The 16,951-nt window shown below is 35.0% G+C and overlaps 1 protein-coding gene across 1 annotated transcript in view; it reads right to left on the minus strand.

Annotated features, from left to right (window-relative positions):
* LOC125672113 (uncharacterized) overlaps positions 1-16,951 on the minus strand; it is a 197,988-nt gene that overhangs the window by 130,756 nt on the left and 50,281 nt on the right. The window contains exons 22-26 of the mRNA XM_056161740.1: positions 15,526-15,723; positions 13,570-13,806; positions 11,047-11,289; positions 8,533-8,730; positions 7,686-7,888 (exon numbers count right to left, since the gene is read on the minus strand). Of these exons, the coding sequence (XP_056017715.1) occupies positions 7,686-7,888; positions 8,533-8,730; positions 11,047-11,289; positions 13,570-13,806; positions 15,526-15,723 (1,079 nt within the window). The remainder of the gene's footprint in view (positions 1-7,685; positions 7,889-8,532; positions 8,731-11,046; positions 11,290-13,569; positions 13,807-15,525; positions 15,724-16,951) is intronic.

Here is a 16,951-nt window from a genome sequence, read left to right on the forward strand (position 1 = left end):
TCTATCCATTTAGTTTCAATTTAGTATAAATAGCACTAAAGATGTTATTCAAGTGTTTTACACATAAACACTATATAACAAGTTTGGCCCCGCCCTGGGGTCAGAACTCCTACCCCGGGGATCATGAAATTTACAAGTTTGGTAGAGGCCTTCCTGCCCTACATCACTATGCATTTAGTTTTTCTTAAACGTGTGCAGTTCTAGAGAAGATTTTTGAAAAAATGGTCAATTTTGGGCAGTTTTTACCCCGCCCCTAAGGCCCCAGGGGTGCAGGAGTCCTGAAATTTACAAGTTATGTCCCCCTTCTTCCAAATATGTTTCATACCAGATTTCAAAAGAATTGGAATGATAGTTATCAAGAAGAAGTTAAAAATGTCTATTGTTCACACATTTGATAACTGACCATTTTGGTCCCACCCCGATACCAAAACGCCTACCCCTGAGATCATCAAATTTACAATTTTGGTAAAGGACTACCTGCTCTTTCTAAATATCTATTTACTTTTAATTAAGTATCAATAGCGTTAAAGAAGATGTTATTTAAGTGTTTTACACATAAACACTATATACCAAGTTTGGCCCCACCCTAGGGTCAAAATCCCTACCCCGGCGATCATAAAATTTACAATTTTGGTAGAGGCCTTCCTGCTCTACATCACCATGCATTTAGTTTTTCTTACACGTGTGTGGTTCTTGAGAAGAAGATTTTTGAAAATTGGTCAATTTTGGGCAGTTTTTGCCCCGCCCCTTGGGCCCCAGGGGTGCTGCAGTCCTGAAATTTACAATTTATGTCCCCCTTGTCCTAATCCTAATGATGCTTCATACCGAATTTGAAAAGAATTGGAAAGGTAGTTATCAAGAAGTTAAAAATGTTCAATTGTAAACGGACGATGCACCACGACGACGACGGACGAAAACCAATTGCAATAAAGTCCAGAAAACTGATAATTCATGCTATTTTGTTAAGTCCAAAGGTCTTAACTTAATGAAAAATTAACAGACCAAAGTGACATTAGATCTTGATCTTTAACTTGTTATGGCAAAGCAATGTACCAAATATCAAATGAATATCTGCAAACACAACCAAAAAAAAAAGGGGCCCACAGGCCTTATCGGTCACCTGAGTACTAGTGAAAAAGTATCATTATTTCCATGGGCTATGAAATCTAGAAAAAAATTTCCTGTTCTGAATATCTAAGCTAAATTCTAATGTTCAGCAAACAGTATAAAACAAGATGTGTTCTTAAAACTTCACTGCCCTAAAAAGTGCATAAACTGATGAAAGGCTTAAAATAATAGGTGTATTAAACATTAAAACATCAAAAGATATGACTAATTTGGACTTGTCCTAAAGTCATAACCCTGGGTTATGAAATTCACCATTTTTTGTACATCCTTTTCTGCTATTCCTAAGCATGCATTTAGATTTTATACAGTATCAGCAAACTTACACATATATACTATATACTAAGTTTGGCCCTACCCTGGGGTCAGAACCCTTACTCTGGGGATCATCAAATTTACAATTTTGGTAAAAGACTACCTGCTCTATCCATTTAGTAGCACTAAAGAAGATGTTATTCAAGTGTTTTACACATCAACACTATATAAGTTTGGCCCCACTCTGGGGTCAGAACCCCTACCCCAGGGATCATGAAATTTAAAATTTTGGTAGAGGCCTTCCAGCTCTACATCACTATGCATTTAGTTTTTCATACACATGTGCAGTTTTAGAGAAAACGATTTTTGAAAATTGGTCAATTTTGGGCAGTTTTGCCCCACCCCATAGGCCCCAGGGGTGCAGGAATCCTGAAATTTACAATTTATGTTTCCCTTGTTCCAAATATATTTCATACCAAATTTGAAAACAATTGGAATAATAGTTATCAAGAAAAAGTTAAAAATGTCTATCGTTCACACATTTGATAACTGACCATTTTTGGCCCTACCCTGATACCAAAACGCCTACCCCTGGGATCATCAAATTTACAATTTTGGTAAAAGACTACCTGCTCTATCCATTTAGTAGCACTAAAGAAGATGTTATTTAAGTGTTTTACACATCAACACTATATAAGTTTGGCCCCACTCTGGGGTCAGAACCCCTACCCCAGGGATCATGAAATTTAAAATTTTGGTAGAGGCCTTCCAGCTCTACATCACTATGCATTTAGTTTTTCATACACATGTGCAGTTTTAGAGAAAACGATTTTTGAAAATTGGTCAATTTTGGGCAGTTTTGCCCCACCCCTAAGGCCCCAGGGGTGCAGGAATCCTGAAATTTACAATTTATGTTTCCCTTGTTCCAAATATATTTCATACCAAATTTGAAAACAATTGGAATAATAGTTATCAAGAAAAAGTTAAAAATGTCTATCATTCACACATTTGATAACTGACCATTTTTGGCCCTACCCTGATACCAAAACGCCTACCCCTGGGATCATCAAATTTACAATTTTGGTAAAAGACTACCTGCTCTATCCATTTAGCTTCAATTTAGTATAAATAGCACTAAAGAAGATGTTATTCAAGTGTTTTAAACTTAAACACTATATACCAAGTTTGGCCCCGCCCTGGTGTCAGAACCCCTTACCCCAGGTATTTATTAACTGAAACTGCCTCATTTTTGTACATGTACCAGCGTTTATTTTTCACTACATGTACATGTATAAGGGTTGAATTCATATCTGCAGGCTCTTACATTTTTATCTCATTCAGAACTTCTCCCACTTTTTAACCAAACAATAGTTATGTTTTGTAATAATAAAAATGATTTATTGTATTCTTTGGCATTGGTGAGTGATCTGCAGTTTTCCTTGAATTTTCGCAGTTGATAATCCTGACATTTGTACTTTATTTTGTACTTTATAAATTAAATTTTTGATATAATAAGAAAGTTTACTTTCACTAAAGATTACACAGACATTCTTTTTTGTCATTTTTGCTTGCTATGAAAATCGATCCTTCCACTATGGTGTTCTGAATGACAGTGAACGGTGAACGCATAGTGAACACTTTGCGAATGCGTGATGAGCGAAAAACTGTAAACGGAGAGCGCATAGTGAACGCACAGAGAGTGCAAGGTGACCACACAGACTGCACGGTGAATGCACAGAGAGTGCATATTGAACGCACAATGAGCCAATGGAAAAATGGTAAAGTAGAACATTTCGGGGACTGCAACAATTCTAAATATTGTAGGACATTTATGCCTCGTTCACACGGATGCGCATTAAATTTTACTTCGCATCAAATTTGATGCGAAGTAAAATAATCCGCATTAAATTAATTCGAATTAAATAACGTTCACACGGCGGTAATATTTAATGCGAATTAAACTAATGCGCATTAAATTCGTATGCATCTCTATTAAAAGGTGCGCGAAATAAATTAAAGAATAGACTATGTTATTGAAAATTATTTTTATAGATATTTTAATGAATATTGTGTAGATCTATACAGAATTCTTTGTTCAAAACGCTATATAGGCCTACATGTAGTATACTACATGTTTACAATTTAGGCCTACATACATAATTCTGATCTACACATAAGGAGTTTTTTGTTTGTTTATTTATACGTTCCCAAGAAATTACTTATTTCCTCCGACAACCAGCATTCAATCTAGACAATATATTGTTTCTTCATGGGCCCAATTTTAAAACTTCAGAACGTCTTTTTCACCATTCCGCTGACTACTGTTATGACGTAATTTTTAATTACTAATGCGTATTATAAGTTTACTATGACGTCATATGGTATAAAAATTAACAATGAGCGGCATATGTTTTAAAAAATGTAAAAAAGAAAATCATATTATCACTATTTTAAAACATTGTTGTCGTATTTAAAAACAATTCCTTCCACATGTATTACTCAGTATGCCTATGCAGAGCATAGATTTACGTCTGACATTATCTAATGACATGCTGTTTGTACATGTTTTTAGTGATTATTATCATTTTGCTTAGTTTTTCGTACAAAACTAACATTAATATATATAGCTGACCATGGGTATGATGCATGTGACCCAAATTGGCCATTACGCATGCGTCTACATTTAATTCGAATTAGCTTCGCTTAGCGTTCACACGGAGCTAATGCGAAGTAAATTTAATTCGCATTAAATCGCGACGTCAATTTTAATTCGAAGTAAACTAATGCGCATTAAAATCTCCGTGTGAACGCGGTTCAGATTTAATTCGCATTAACTTACGTTTAATGCGAATTAAATTCTTCGTGTGAACGAGGCATTATTATACAATCCAGCTGGTCCAGTTGCACAAAAGTTAGTTCAGTTGAACTGACAGTTGTTCAAGTTAATGGCAAGTTAACTGTCAGATAAAGTTAATTAACCTTCATGCAACTGGGTCCAGATCTTTTGGTCTTATACTAATGTTCCTGACTGGACTTGGTGACCCGCATTTGCTGTAGCTAGTGCCAGTACATTTTACCAAATTCTTGTTAAAAATGTTACAGAACAATCTAATTAAGTGAATTTGTGTTCCTGCCTCAAATCATATTAATTTGATTTGTGCTTTCCAAAAAGGGAATACATTTTACAAACATTAAAAAGGTTTGCACCTGACATTTAGAGTAATGTCATTTTTTTAGAAAGTGTATTTTTAATTTCTACGTTGAAGGAGAATTAGGAAATTGAAAAGAAAAACTGGGGTCGCCATGCTTGTTATTGAGCTACAGTGTTCTAATCATGACCTTTTTGCACTTAAGATTTTATTCAATTAGACTTGATTTGTCTGCTGATATCAATGAGATAAAAGCAACACAAATCAATCATCACATAAAATAGATACATAATTATCTCTTCTAACAATACAGATAAAAAAGTTAATTACAAGTAATGGAAATAAATAATGATCTTATTGCACTTGATATACGAAAAAATTCATGATATCAAATTCTCGAGTTTAAAAAGACATATAGTGGAACCCCATTATTACGTTCCCCCTTTATTACGTTAGTCCGCATATTACGTTGGAATTTCAAAGCACAAAACCATTTCTTAACAAACCTATATAAAATAGACCTCGTTATTACGTTGTCCTAAAATGCCGGGACTCGGTATTACGTTGTAAATATTCCGACAAAAACGTAATAAACCCCTAATTATTCAATAGTGATTCTCAAAATGATAAGCCATTCACACCTTGACTGCCTGAGGCAGTCACCACGTAAATTTCCTGGTCTGTTTGGGGATTAGAGACGCTTGACTGATCACGCTTCGATAGATCTAGCGACATCAATACAAGTGAATACCCCGTATAGAAGCCAGTGATAAACAATTAAATAATGTTTATTTAGAAATTGTACTCTATGAAATTTACTTCATTTTTCATATTTTGATAATCAAAGAAATAATTTCTCAACCACCTGCGTGTTCAGCATAGTGTGATTACCTTCGCTATTAAAACTCTATTCACGGACAGCTTTGGTACCAAACAAGACAAAATTTATTGTAGCAATGTTACAACCGCTTGGGTAACTGCTTGGACATAGGTGACTAAAGGTGTTCAATTAAAAAAATTGTTCGTTGTTTGGACATGTAGCTTGGGTGTTCGTAAATCTCGTCCATATACATACACCAATATATCGGCCGATTTGTGCACGGCATTTACCTCAGTGAATATTTTAAAATCCCTTGATGCGCACGTGATTTTAGTGCCATCATTTAGCGTTATAAATGAAATCTTCGTGCATCATTATATATATTTTTTTATGTGGATTCCGCTTAAATTGTTCTCCGTGCATGTATATCATTGGTGAGAAGTGTGCAAGTGTTGGGTATCGTATGCGTTTTGTGTCTATAGTTTTGTTGTTTTTTGGGTGGGATTTTTTTTATTGTGTTGTGTATTGTGTAATTAGAGAACTTAATAAAAACGATGTTTTGTTATTTTTTAATACGAATGTTGAATACGAACCGGAACGAGTTATTGAGAGAAATTTACATGAACGCATTGTTTTAAAGTTGAACAAAATGGCGGTCCAAACGAATGCAGAAAAAGCAACGTTTATCAAAACATCCTTATGTATCCTACACCGAAATAAAGAAAAGGGATAAGAACATGAAGAATTACGGACATTAAAGATAAGATGTAAATAAAACAAAGTATCATAGTCTTTTAAACAAAGAAACAGTAAAGATATATTCACACACCCGTTCACGGAGTACCAACGGACGATATACAATTTCCAAATGATATTTTTAACGGATTTAACTGGGAACGTTTATTACGTTGCCCCCAGTATTACGTTATTTTATCGTGACAAAATGGAAAACGTAATAACGGGGTTCGACTGTATCAGGAATAATGTCAATTTCTAAAATTTCACATAACTTCCAAGGTCTTGTCCTAAATTTTAAAACGGAATTTTTAAAAAGTGGGGGTTGGAGACCAAATTTTTAAAATTTAATTTGCAAAAATACTGAATTCTTATACAAAATTTCAAGTAAATTAATTTTTAAAACTTTTTTAAGAATCGGTGTTCTGTTTGGAAATATATATTAACCAAATTAACAAATTACAACATTTGATCTAGTTCAAAGTCCTGACTACTTGTATCACAAATTATAAAACTGAAATACACGTATAGAAGTATAAAAATAGAAGATATATTAGATGAAACAGAAATTGTAATATCACGCAGATTTAGAACTTTTTGATTAATCAATCCCTCTGCCACAAAATAAAGTCCCTGCAAAACCCTATCAAAATTTTAATTGACACAATTTTTTTCCAACTGGATAGGGTTCAGCAATAGATGTGTAATATGTTTGCACCAATGGGATCAGTATTGAACCATTATTAAAATACTTAAAACTTTGTAGCATCCTGTGCAGTTGTGCTCAAAAGCTCGGGAGCTAACTTCCTTAAGACTCTCGTGAAGCTTCAGCACAAAATAATATCACACATATCAACCAGACAATTAGCTTCCTTGATGAATTTCAATATGATTCAATGATACCTCCACATATCACCCAAAATTTTTAGAGTTCTGTTTTTCAGGCAACGTAAAACCCCAATGTAATGCAATCCCCACTTAGAGCCATCCATCAGTATATTTTGAACATAGAATACCTTTAAATCCCCTGCTAATTCTCACCAACTTAATCTTAGCCCAGAAAATTGTCTGTCAGGAAAATGCTTCAGCCTAAAGTTCATTTTGTGTTTTTCAGGTATCAATGCTTTGAGTTCATAATCAATGCAATTATCTTAATTTATCATGTAATGTTATATGAATCTACATAAATTGAACACACAGCTTAAATTGTTGTGTGTTGATGTCACGACTTAGTTATATTTTGTTGATCCTGTTTAGATATTACATGGAAACTTTACCTTATGTCTTTTGCCTTAATTCAAGACTAATTCCATTGGTTCATAGACTTATTAAGGTCTTCAACAGGAAACCATGTTATATTGTACACCAGGAAATTTTGTCACTTGCATCATTTTTGCCCTAGCACATTGGAAAACAATGGCGCCCCATTTTAAAATCACTAAAAATCATTTATTACCACTTTAACGAAACAAGCAAATCTTAGTTGCCCTGTTTTAAATCCAATCATCCAAGATGAGTGTTAAATGGGTGAAAATAAAACAGGTGTGAAAATGTCTCAGTATGCACTATTATAAATGCAGATTTTTCTCAGTGATGATTACCTCAAAATTTGATGACGTGGATGTGAAACTTTTAATCACAAACTTTCCTACATCCAAGGCATTACACGTAGTATCCACCTTTCCAGCAATTGTAAGATTAGATGCAGCTATAGACTTCTCAAAGGCATCTAAGCATGGTGCAGCTAATGTACCGATCGCATATTTCACTTGAAACTCTGCTTTGTAGGATGGAGACTGAGTCGCTGAAATGTAAAGTAAAACTTGTATGAATTACTTGTAAAGTGAAATACACTATGTTTTGTACAATATTCATGACAAACACAATTTAATAATTATCAATGAATCTTGAATTCATTTTGTTTTTCTCATTGCTGTAAGACTGCAGCTCACCAGTGTACATAATTTGCAATGACAGATCTAACCTTAACAAATGGATATTGTCCCCTAGCTAATGCAAAAAAGAACTTGATATAGAATATCATATTGCTTTTAATACAAGTCAGTCTTGATAGAGGTCAAACTTGATATATAAAACTTAAACATGAAGTGTAATATCAACCATAGGCACCTAATGCACTCACTTAAAAAAAAAAATGGATTGTGAGTACTATACCATTTAGAAACAACACACATGATCAATGTATTTCATGATGTCAGGAGCTGTTACAAATATATATATATATATATAAATACTTAAATTTTTAGAACATGTATTTCTTTGCAAAAAATGAAGTTATAGTCATTTGAGTCCCACTGAACAGACACTGGACAACACATGACAATGGGTCACAAGAATGGCTCTGGTGACATCATAATATTACAAGTATAAAGTCTTTAGCCAGCTGTAAACTTCCTTAGCTTAGTTTGAATAAGTTGAAATACTTACGTAAACAGTCTTCAGGTTTAGAAGAGGGAGACCAATTATTTTTTCCTGAGCAAGAGTATGTCTTGGTAGTGTTTCCATCATAGTAAACATATCCATCGTTACATGTGTAAGGACATGTTATATTTCCATCAGAAGTTAGACAATTCCCTCTTTTGGCATTGCTAACAGGTGACAAGCTCTCCGTAAAACAGACTTCAGCTGGGTAATATATAGAATGGAAATTTCATGACTGATACTGTGCTCTGCACTAAAAAAATTCATTGAATCTATGTATAACAAAAGCTCTGCAATTTATAATGTCCCAGAGTGACCTTGACATTTGACCCCAAAATCATTACGGTTCATCCTATAACAAACCTATATGCGAAGTATGATATAAATTGAGCAAAACAAATGTGGCCTGACTGTAGAATATCTACAAGTTTATTCTATAAGTCCCATGGTGACCTTGACCTTTGGACCCCAAAATCATTAGGGTTTTTCATCTTTTTAAAACAAAGCTACATGTGAAGTATGAAATAAATTGTGCAAAAGCTGTGGCCTGTAGAGTGTCTACAAGCTCAGTGTTACACCCACACATAAATGATCCTGCTACCATATCCCCTCTTGCAATTAATTGTGAGGGGATAACTAACACTTGATCTTACAGTAGACAAGCTGAAATATTTTAGCTATTTTTGACATTTTCAATTTTAAGAGTACCGAAGAGACATACTGAAACTATTCATATGGTGGAGATACATAATATTTCCTTCTTTCGGACGAGTAGCAACGGGGACCTATGTGCCTTCACATCTCATTTGAATGAATTCAATTATATAATCAAGCTCTACTTATTTTTGAAAAATTCGACAGAGGAAATCAATTTTATTTATACTACAATGCATCACAACCTAATAGGTCGCAATCAAAAAACCGTCGCAATCTGCTTCAAACAACAACACAGAACTGCATCATTTCATGGACTATTCTATTAATGCATTACATAATATGAATTTCTTGTTTGTAAACGCACTATATCTTTCATACAAAAACTTGAGAAACAATGTCAACTAATAATATTGTATGCATTTGCGTTGTTAAGCAACTCCGCATAATGTACACATCTCCGCAGTTTTTATTGTTTATAACAACATCAGCCGCATTTTTTACTTCAGTAAATTCATTCCATGTTTAGTTGTTTTGATGATGACCGCCCCAAGGTTGAAACCTGTCAACCAAATAAAATTCACACTGCATTCTCATGTGTTGGTGATCTGTGTTTTTTCTTCAAGATTATACTTTTGGATGCAGACCCTGTTGAATACCGTATATGGTATTCACTCATGAGAATCTTCCATAATCTTAACCTCAAGGTGTTGGTCTCCAGTTTTTGACTTTGTCCATTTTTATTTGGTGAATTTATCAGTAGACTTTTATCATATACTTGGTAATGTTTATGTTGATTCTGCATTTTCTGCATTGCATGGTAACGAATGACATAACAATAGCTGATATAAACAACCGGTCCAAATACTCATATCACATATCAGACCGGCATGCCAAAATGCTTATCAATATAGAAATTCTGCATTTGCTCGTAACAATCAATTATCAAAATTTTTACAATTAGTAAATTAGGCCTCATATCAGCCTTCGGCCCTCAGGCTGATATGGGGCCACTTGGGCTGATACAACCTATGATATGTATTTCATAGTATGTAATATTCTCTATATATCAAATGGGTATACTGTATAGGGGGAAAATAAATCGCATTGGAAATTTTCGCTATATTCTCGGTCTAGACAAATCCGCGAATTTAAGAAACCGTGAATATTTTTATTTTTATTATTCTTTAATACACAATGTGGGTTTTTTTAAAAAAAAAGGGGGGGGGGGCCTTATAGTGATTCGAATCCACGAATTTATGAACCCGCGAATGTGTCTAAAATGAAAAAAACCGCAAAAATTACAACCCATGAAATTATTCCCCTATACAGTACATCATCCCCTGATACATGGCCATATAATGTGACATTCAGATGGGAATTCGATCATTGGTGATTCAGAGGATCCGGGTTTAAATCCCAGTCTGGCCATTGTATTTTATCCCTTCTTGTTCCAATGGCATAAAATAATTGCAATAAAAGGTCATATATTATTCTTCAATGTACTGGCATGAACATAACAAAGTGAATAGAATGAGTCAACTTGAGATGATATTTTGTGTATCTTTTCTTAATTCCTCCTGCTGTACTTAAAATGAAAGTCCCACAGATATATCAATAACCTATGTAATCAAAAGATTAAACTAAAACAATCAAGTGGTGTTGCTTCAATAGAGCAACATGCACACTGCAGGTATTCTATCTGAGAACTGAGAGGTTATCAATTTTAAATATCAGATATGTTCCCTTCGTATTTCCAGTGACAACTGAATTCAAATTTTGCACTCAATGACCTTCTTCACTTTTAGAGTGACCATACTCTATAACTCTAGAAAATTTTTCTTTTTTTTTAACTCTTCCTTTTACCTTCGGTATATATCAGCAACGAACAATTTCCTTCTGTACCCCACCGAGTTTTTGCAGTAACTTTAACTTGTTGTGGAGCACTAAGGGTTGATGTGTCAACAGTTATATAGCGACCAGGCTCATATATCAACGCAGAAATGTTACTGACATAGTCAAATACATCTATTGTAGCTCCGGATATTGTGTTTATAGAGAGTTTTATTGGTCTGTCTGCATTACAAATCAATCCAGGTCTCTGGCGATCTACAACAGGAAAAAATGAGGCAAATAAAATAAGGTTCACTGAAAGCAAACTGTGTGTAACAAAATATATTTTGATGACCTGATATTGGCAAATTCAACTCCCAGTTCATCTTATTTTCAACATCCTTATAGTTTGAAGTCTATGTTTTCATTGACAAGAGGCTCATGAGTCACATCACTCACCTGAGCAGTTGCATTTTTCATAGGTACAACATTAAATCCCATTCATAGCCCAATCTTATCTCTTGTGGCACTGCTAAAACCTGAAGGGTCATGATGTGAACACACCAGAATCTACATACACACTCTTACTTACATCAATTTCACGTATTACATCCTCATGGTCCTCAAGAAGATTTGTAAAGAATTTGACTTACATATTTCAATATAAAATATTTTAAACCCCTCTTGTGGCCCAGTCAAACTAATTCAGGAATTCTTGGAAAATATCTTACATATCTTCGTATCACTTGTTTCCTTCCCCTGTAAACTCTACAAAAAGCAGTTGCTTGCATGCATCTATAAATGCAATTGCTCTTACTGTATTCGAAATTTCCTACTTTAATGCAGGCTAATCATTTACCAACATTATTGTAAACAAGAGATGTTTGTAAAACACATATGCCCCCCATGGTGCAAAATTGAAAAGGGTTATACACACACATCATTTAATTGATAGTAGTATCATCAATTCAAAATACTGAGCAGACAATATCTTCCTATGTCAAGAGTGGATTGACCATGTGACCTAAAAATCAATAGGGGTCATCTACTCCTTATGCTGTACCAGTGTACCAAGTTTGGTGTCTATCAATCAAATAATTCTTAAAATATAGGAGACAATACTACTATGTCCAGTTCAACCATTGACCTTTGACCATGTGACCTCAAAATCAATAGGGGTCATCTTCTCCTGAAGATGTACCAGTGTATCATGTTTGATGTCTGTCAAACAAAGGGTTCTCAAGATATTGAGTTGACATTATATTTCTCTGTCCAGAGTAAATTGACCCTTGACCTTTGGACTTGAAAAACAATAGGGGTCCTCTTCTACTCATAACCAACCCAAATATGAAATATCATTATCATCAAGTGAATGGTTCTCAAGATATTGAGCGGACAACATGTGGTCGACTGACAGGTGCAAACCAATATGCCCCTCTTCTTTGAAGGGAGCATAATTAAAACCTCCAATACAACAAGAGGCCCACAGGCCTTATCGGTCACCTGAGTACTAGTGAAAAAGTATCACTACTCCCAAGGGCGAGGAAATCTAGGGAGGGGGGGGGGTATTTTTTGCAAACAGTGATCGATTATAAAAGCACCAGAATAGTTTGTACATTTCCCATGCAAGATTCGAGAGAAATGTGTCCAGTTCTAGTTTTACACTATTATAGTAAATATCAACAAACGATCATCATCTTAAACTTGCACCGAGTCATTGTTTACGAACGATTGACTTTCTTTATCTAAATGCCTAGATGCAAATTGCATACATGTAGGAGCAATTTCGGTGACTTGTAGACTATACTATCAAAATTACTGTGGCGCACACTATACATAAATCTAATATATACAATTTATATGAAAAGTGAGACTTGTAATTAATATCAAATAGAAATAAAAATTATCATTTGACAAGAATTTAATCAACAGATTTACACAGGACACTTGGTAGCGGTAGCAAATTGCGACAAATTGTGATTTTTCTCGGTAAGCTTTAACTCATCGTCGGTTACCCACGGGTGCTTCTATTCGATTCTCTCCATCATATGAGGGAGCGTGAGTGGACTCAAAACCATGGTTTGCGACGATGACTTTAACTACGCTGTGTCCGGTTCTAAATGTGATCATTATACGTTCCGCATATCCTTAAGACTGGGCAAACTTGTTTTCTCTCTTATAGTTTAATTATGTCTGGGCAAATTTAAAATGGGGCAAAATCATCTGCAAGTGTAGAGAGACAAAAATAATACAGGGCAAAAATATTCCTAAATACAGTATACGGTAAATCTGGAAATACATGTAGTCATTTTCTCTGTCCGAATTATTGAGGATCCAGCAGTTGTTGTGTGTATCAGAGCTGTAGATTTTCTCTATATCGCACAAGGTATTTAATAATCTATGTGAAACTTTCTCTTTTAAAAATTTAATCCAACCCTGTTGAAACCTCCTCGAGATCCATCATTCACAATGTGGTTTAAACTTTTGACCCCTAAATTAAAAATCCAATGACTGACTTCTGGCTGACAGGTTAGCCCTACTCAGCCTATTAGTTACCTTTGAGGATGAAGCTGATTGTACAAGTTGCAACGTTTCCACTGTTGTCCACTGCTGTATAGGTGACATTTGTATCATTAGATATCACTGTTCCAGGTTTGAAGTTAGAAAGATCCACTGTCACATTCTTCACCAGCCCCGAGTTATCTGTTGCTGTCGGGACAACAAAACTAACAGCGTCCATTTTATCAATGTAGATGATCTTAGGACAATTTTTGAACATTGGTGGAGTGACATCTGCAAAATAAAAAGATATAAGTTTCATATTAGTTTTAACTAGCACTGTCATAATGGGAATAATTCACAGGAAACTATAATGTATGTAATACTAGAGTATTTGATGTACAAAGGACTCAACACTAACACCATTCTTGTAGTCCAAAGCTAAACAAGAGTACTGCAAACGGTACATAATACGCTCGTGAAATGCTTACATAGGGTGTTTTTCTTGTGCTATAATTTGTATAACTTTGCTTCAGGTAGTATCAGCCATCATGAGGCTGTGACAAACTTTCATATCAACAAAGGGTCTTAGTTTAAAAATCTAGATTTCCTCAAAATGGACCAAGTTCAACAACCTGTAATTTTTTCAAAAATGGAAGAAAATCAAAATCCTTCCCCAGATGCACATCTTCAATACCCATACAAACACTCCACAAAAGAAGGTCCTCACTTGAAAACTGTGGGAGGAGTAGGGCAGACAAATTATGTACCCTCCATAGAATATTAATTTCCAAATAGACTAAGTTCAACAACCTGTAATTTTCTCAAAAATTGAAGAAAATCAAAATCCATCCCACATACACATCTTCAATACCCATACAAACACTCCACAAAATAAGAAGGCTCTCACTTGAAAACTGTGGGAGGAGTAGGACGGACAAATTATGTACCCTCCATATAATAATCATTTCCAAATAAAGGGGCAAAACTCCTGGAAAAAAGGTCGAAATGGATCAAAATTGCAGTATGATCTATAGTGACCCACAAAGAAGCTACACAACAAGTTTCAGCATGATATGTGAAAGGGAAATGAAATTATAAAGAGAAAACCCCGAACGGACGGACGGATGTACAGACATCGCTGTACCATAAAACGTAACGTCTAAAGACGGGCGTATAAAAAAACCAGCCTGACAAGTTGATTGTAAACCATGGGTTGCATGTCTACCAGCAAAATTCACAGAATGTATGAGAATAATAGTTAAAATTTAACATTTACTTTGAATAGACTGTCTATTTTGACATCTTTTAAAGGCTTCAATAGCATACTATCATACTATCAACATTGATGCATAGCGACTGGTGAAGGTTACTGTAGGCAACAAAAACGATACATAATTATTAAACTATGGTTCAGACATGAAGAAGAGTAGAGAGACAGACAATGTTGAGATTCCATTTTCTATCAAAACTTTGTTTGAAGACACTATAACTGTGCACACAGTTTGCTTTATGTTCAGAAGTGAAGAACAGCTAAAAACGTCATGTAACAATAGTTTATAAGCCATACAGCTCCCAACTCTGCAGTCAGAACCCATGACCTCTAGGTCCACGAGTTTCACAATATCGTTAGTGGTCTATGTTGTATGTTGTGGAGGCCACAATAATAGCAGTGAAGTAGCTGGAAACATCGGAGCATGTGTTTACTTCATTTTATTAAACTACACACAAAAGTACACATAACACAAAGACCTATGATGCGGCACACAGTATCGATTATACAAGACAAATAGACATGAACAATTTCCAGATTACATATACAACAGTCTTTGAGCTCATTAAGACTATTCATTCATTTATTGTGCTTTTTCTAAGCACCGTAAAGCACTCAAGCAAAACAATTACTAGAAAACAAAATTTCAAACTTTGATTTTCATGATTTGGGGCATTTGCATCACCTCTCAAAACAATCCTGGTTCTGACCTGGGTTTCCTGGTTACAATCCTGACTTACCTGTGCACATTGGTAATGGTGATGTAGTGGAATTCCAAGTGGCATTGTTAGTTCCTCGTTCTTCACACAGGAAAGGCGATGATGGCACTGGTTGATATCCTGAACGTTCACATCTAAAACTAAGGATTTCCCCAGCCTCATAGCTCCTGACTACCTGAAAAGCTCCCCCTGGTGTGCCTGGATCTGTGCAACGCCCACCTGCAAATATTGTGAAAAGTTATCTGTGTGTCCTTATCTGTGGATAAAGTGCACCACTTGGGTATATGACATGCCCATCTGGAACTACATGTAAATGATGCATATCTAGTATCTAGGTTTGCATACTCAAAGTAATTGGCAGTGATGCTGTCATTTGCAAGCCAAAATAAAAAAAAAAATTCCAGAATGAGGCCACAGTTACCTACTTTTTGCTCACGTAGAGGCCTCCATGCTTAGTATAACTATGCACCAAGTTTTCATGCCAGATGACAAAAAGTAGATAAGATTTTCAAAGATTGCACTATTTTCATCTTGGCCTCCAAGAGGTAAGAGACCAGAAAAATTCTGTAATTTTGGTGAATATTGGTCGTGCAGTTTCTGAGAACAAGTTAAAAATGTTCAAAAGTAAAGAATAGACAATTACAGATTGGCAGTCAGGTGACCCAATAATGGATATAACTAAAGTTGATCATGGTCTTCCACAAAGAAGTGCACAGCAAGTTTCAAGTCAATAAGTGAAATTGTAAGGGAGAATAGTGTTTTAAAAAACGCAAAGACAGGTGCATAGAGAAACAGAAATTAAAGATGAGGATGTAAAAAAAAAATTGATCCTCTCAGATAAAAAATCCCCAGACAAATGGACAAGTATGAAAATTCTGGAACATCCTCCTCAAGATTCTTTTGTGGTACACTGGAAGCATTTATAATCCACTGTCTCAGCTCTGTAGACCCTGTAGTTTCCATTCACTGATTTCCTACTATGGCTCAATGAGCCAGATTGACAGCTTAAGTTGAATGTAATACAAAAAGTAGTACTGAAAAAGATGCACACATAAAAAAATCTATCATCTCAGAGAAAAGTCACTAGACAGATGGACAGTATGGTAATTTCAGAACACACACCCTAACCCATAATTCTTTTGTGGTACACTGGAAGCATTTGAAATCAACCCAAAACTTACCATACTCATACAGTACAATCTCAGCTCAACTTCCTGAGACAGTGCTCCAAGTCGCATCTGCTATCAGGTCGCAAAATGGCGACCTAAAAATATTTCTGGTCGCCATTTTAAAATTTCTAGTCGCCATGTTCAAAATTTCTACTCGCCAGACACATTTATTCCAGTCATAGTATTAAATAATTGATCATTATAAACAAACTTCTTATATCAATCCACAATGAGAAAAAACTTTTTAAAACAAGATGTGTTAGTGAAACATAAATGCC

The sequence above is a fragment of the Ostrea edulis genome, chromosome 4, assembly GCF_947568905.1.
Source record: "Ostrea edulis chromosome 4, xbOstEdul1.1, whole genome shotgun sequence".
NCBI lineage: Eukaryota > Metazoa > Mollusca > Bivalvia > Ostreida > Ostreidae > Ostrea > Ostrea edulis.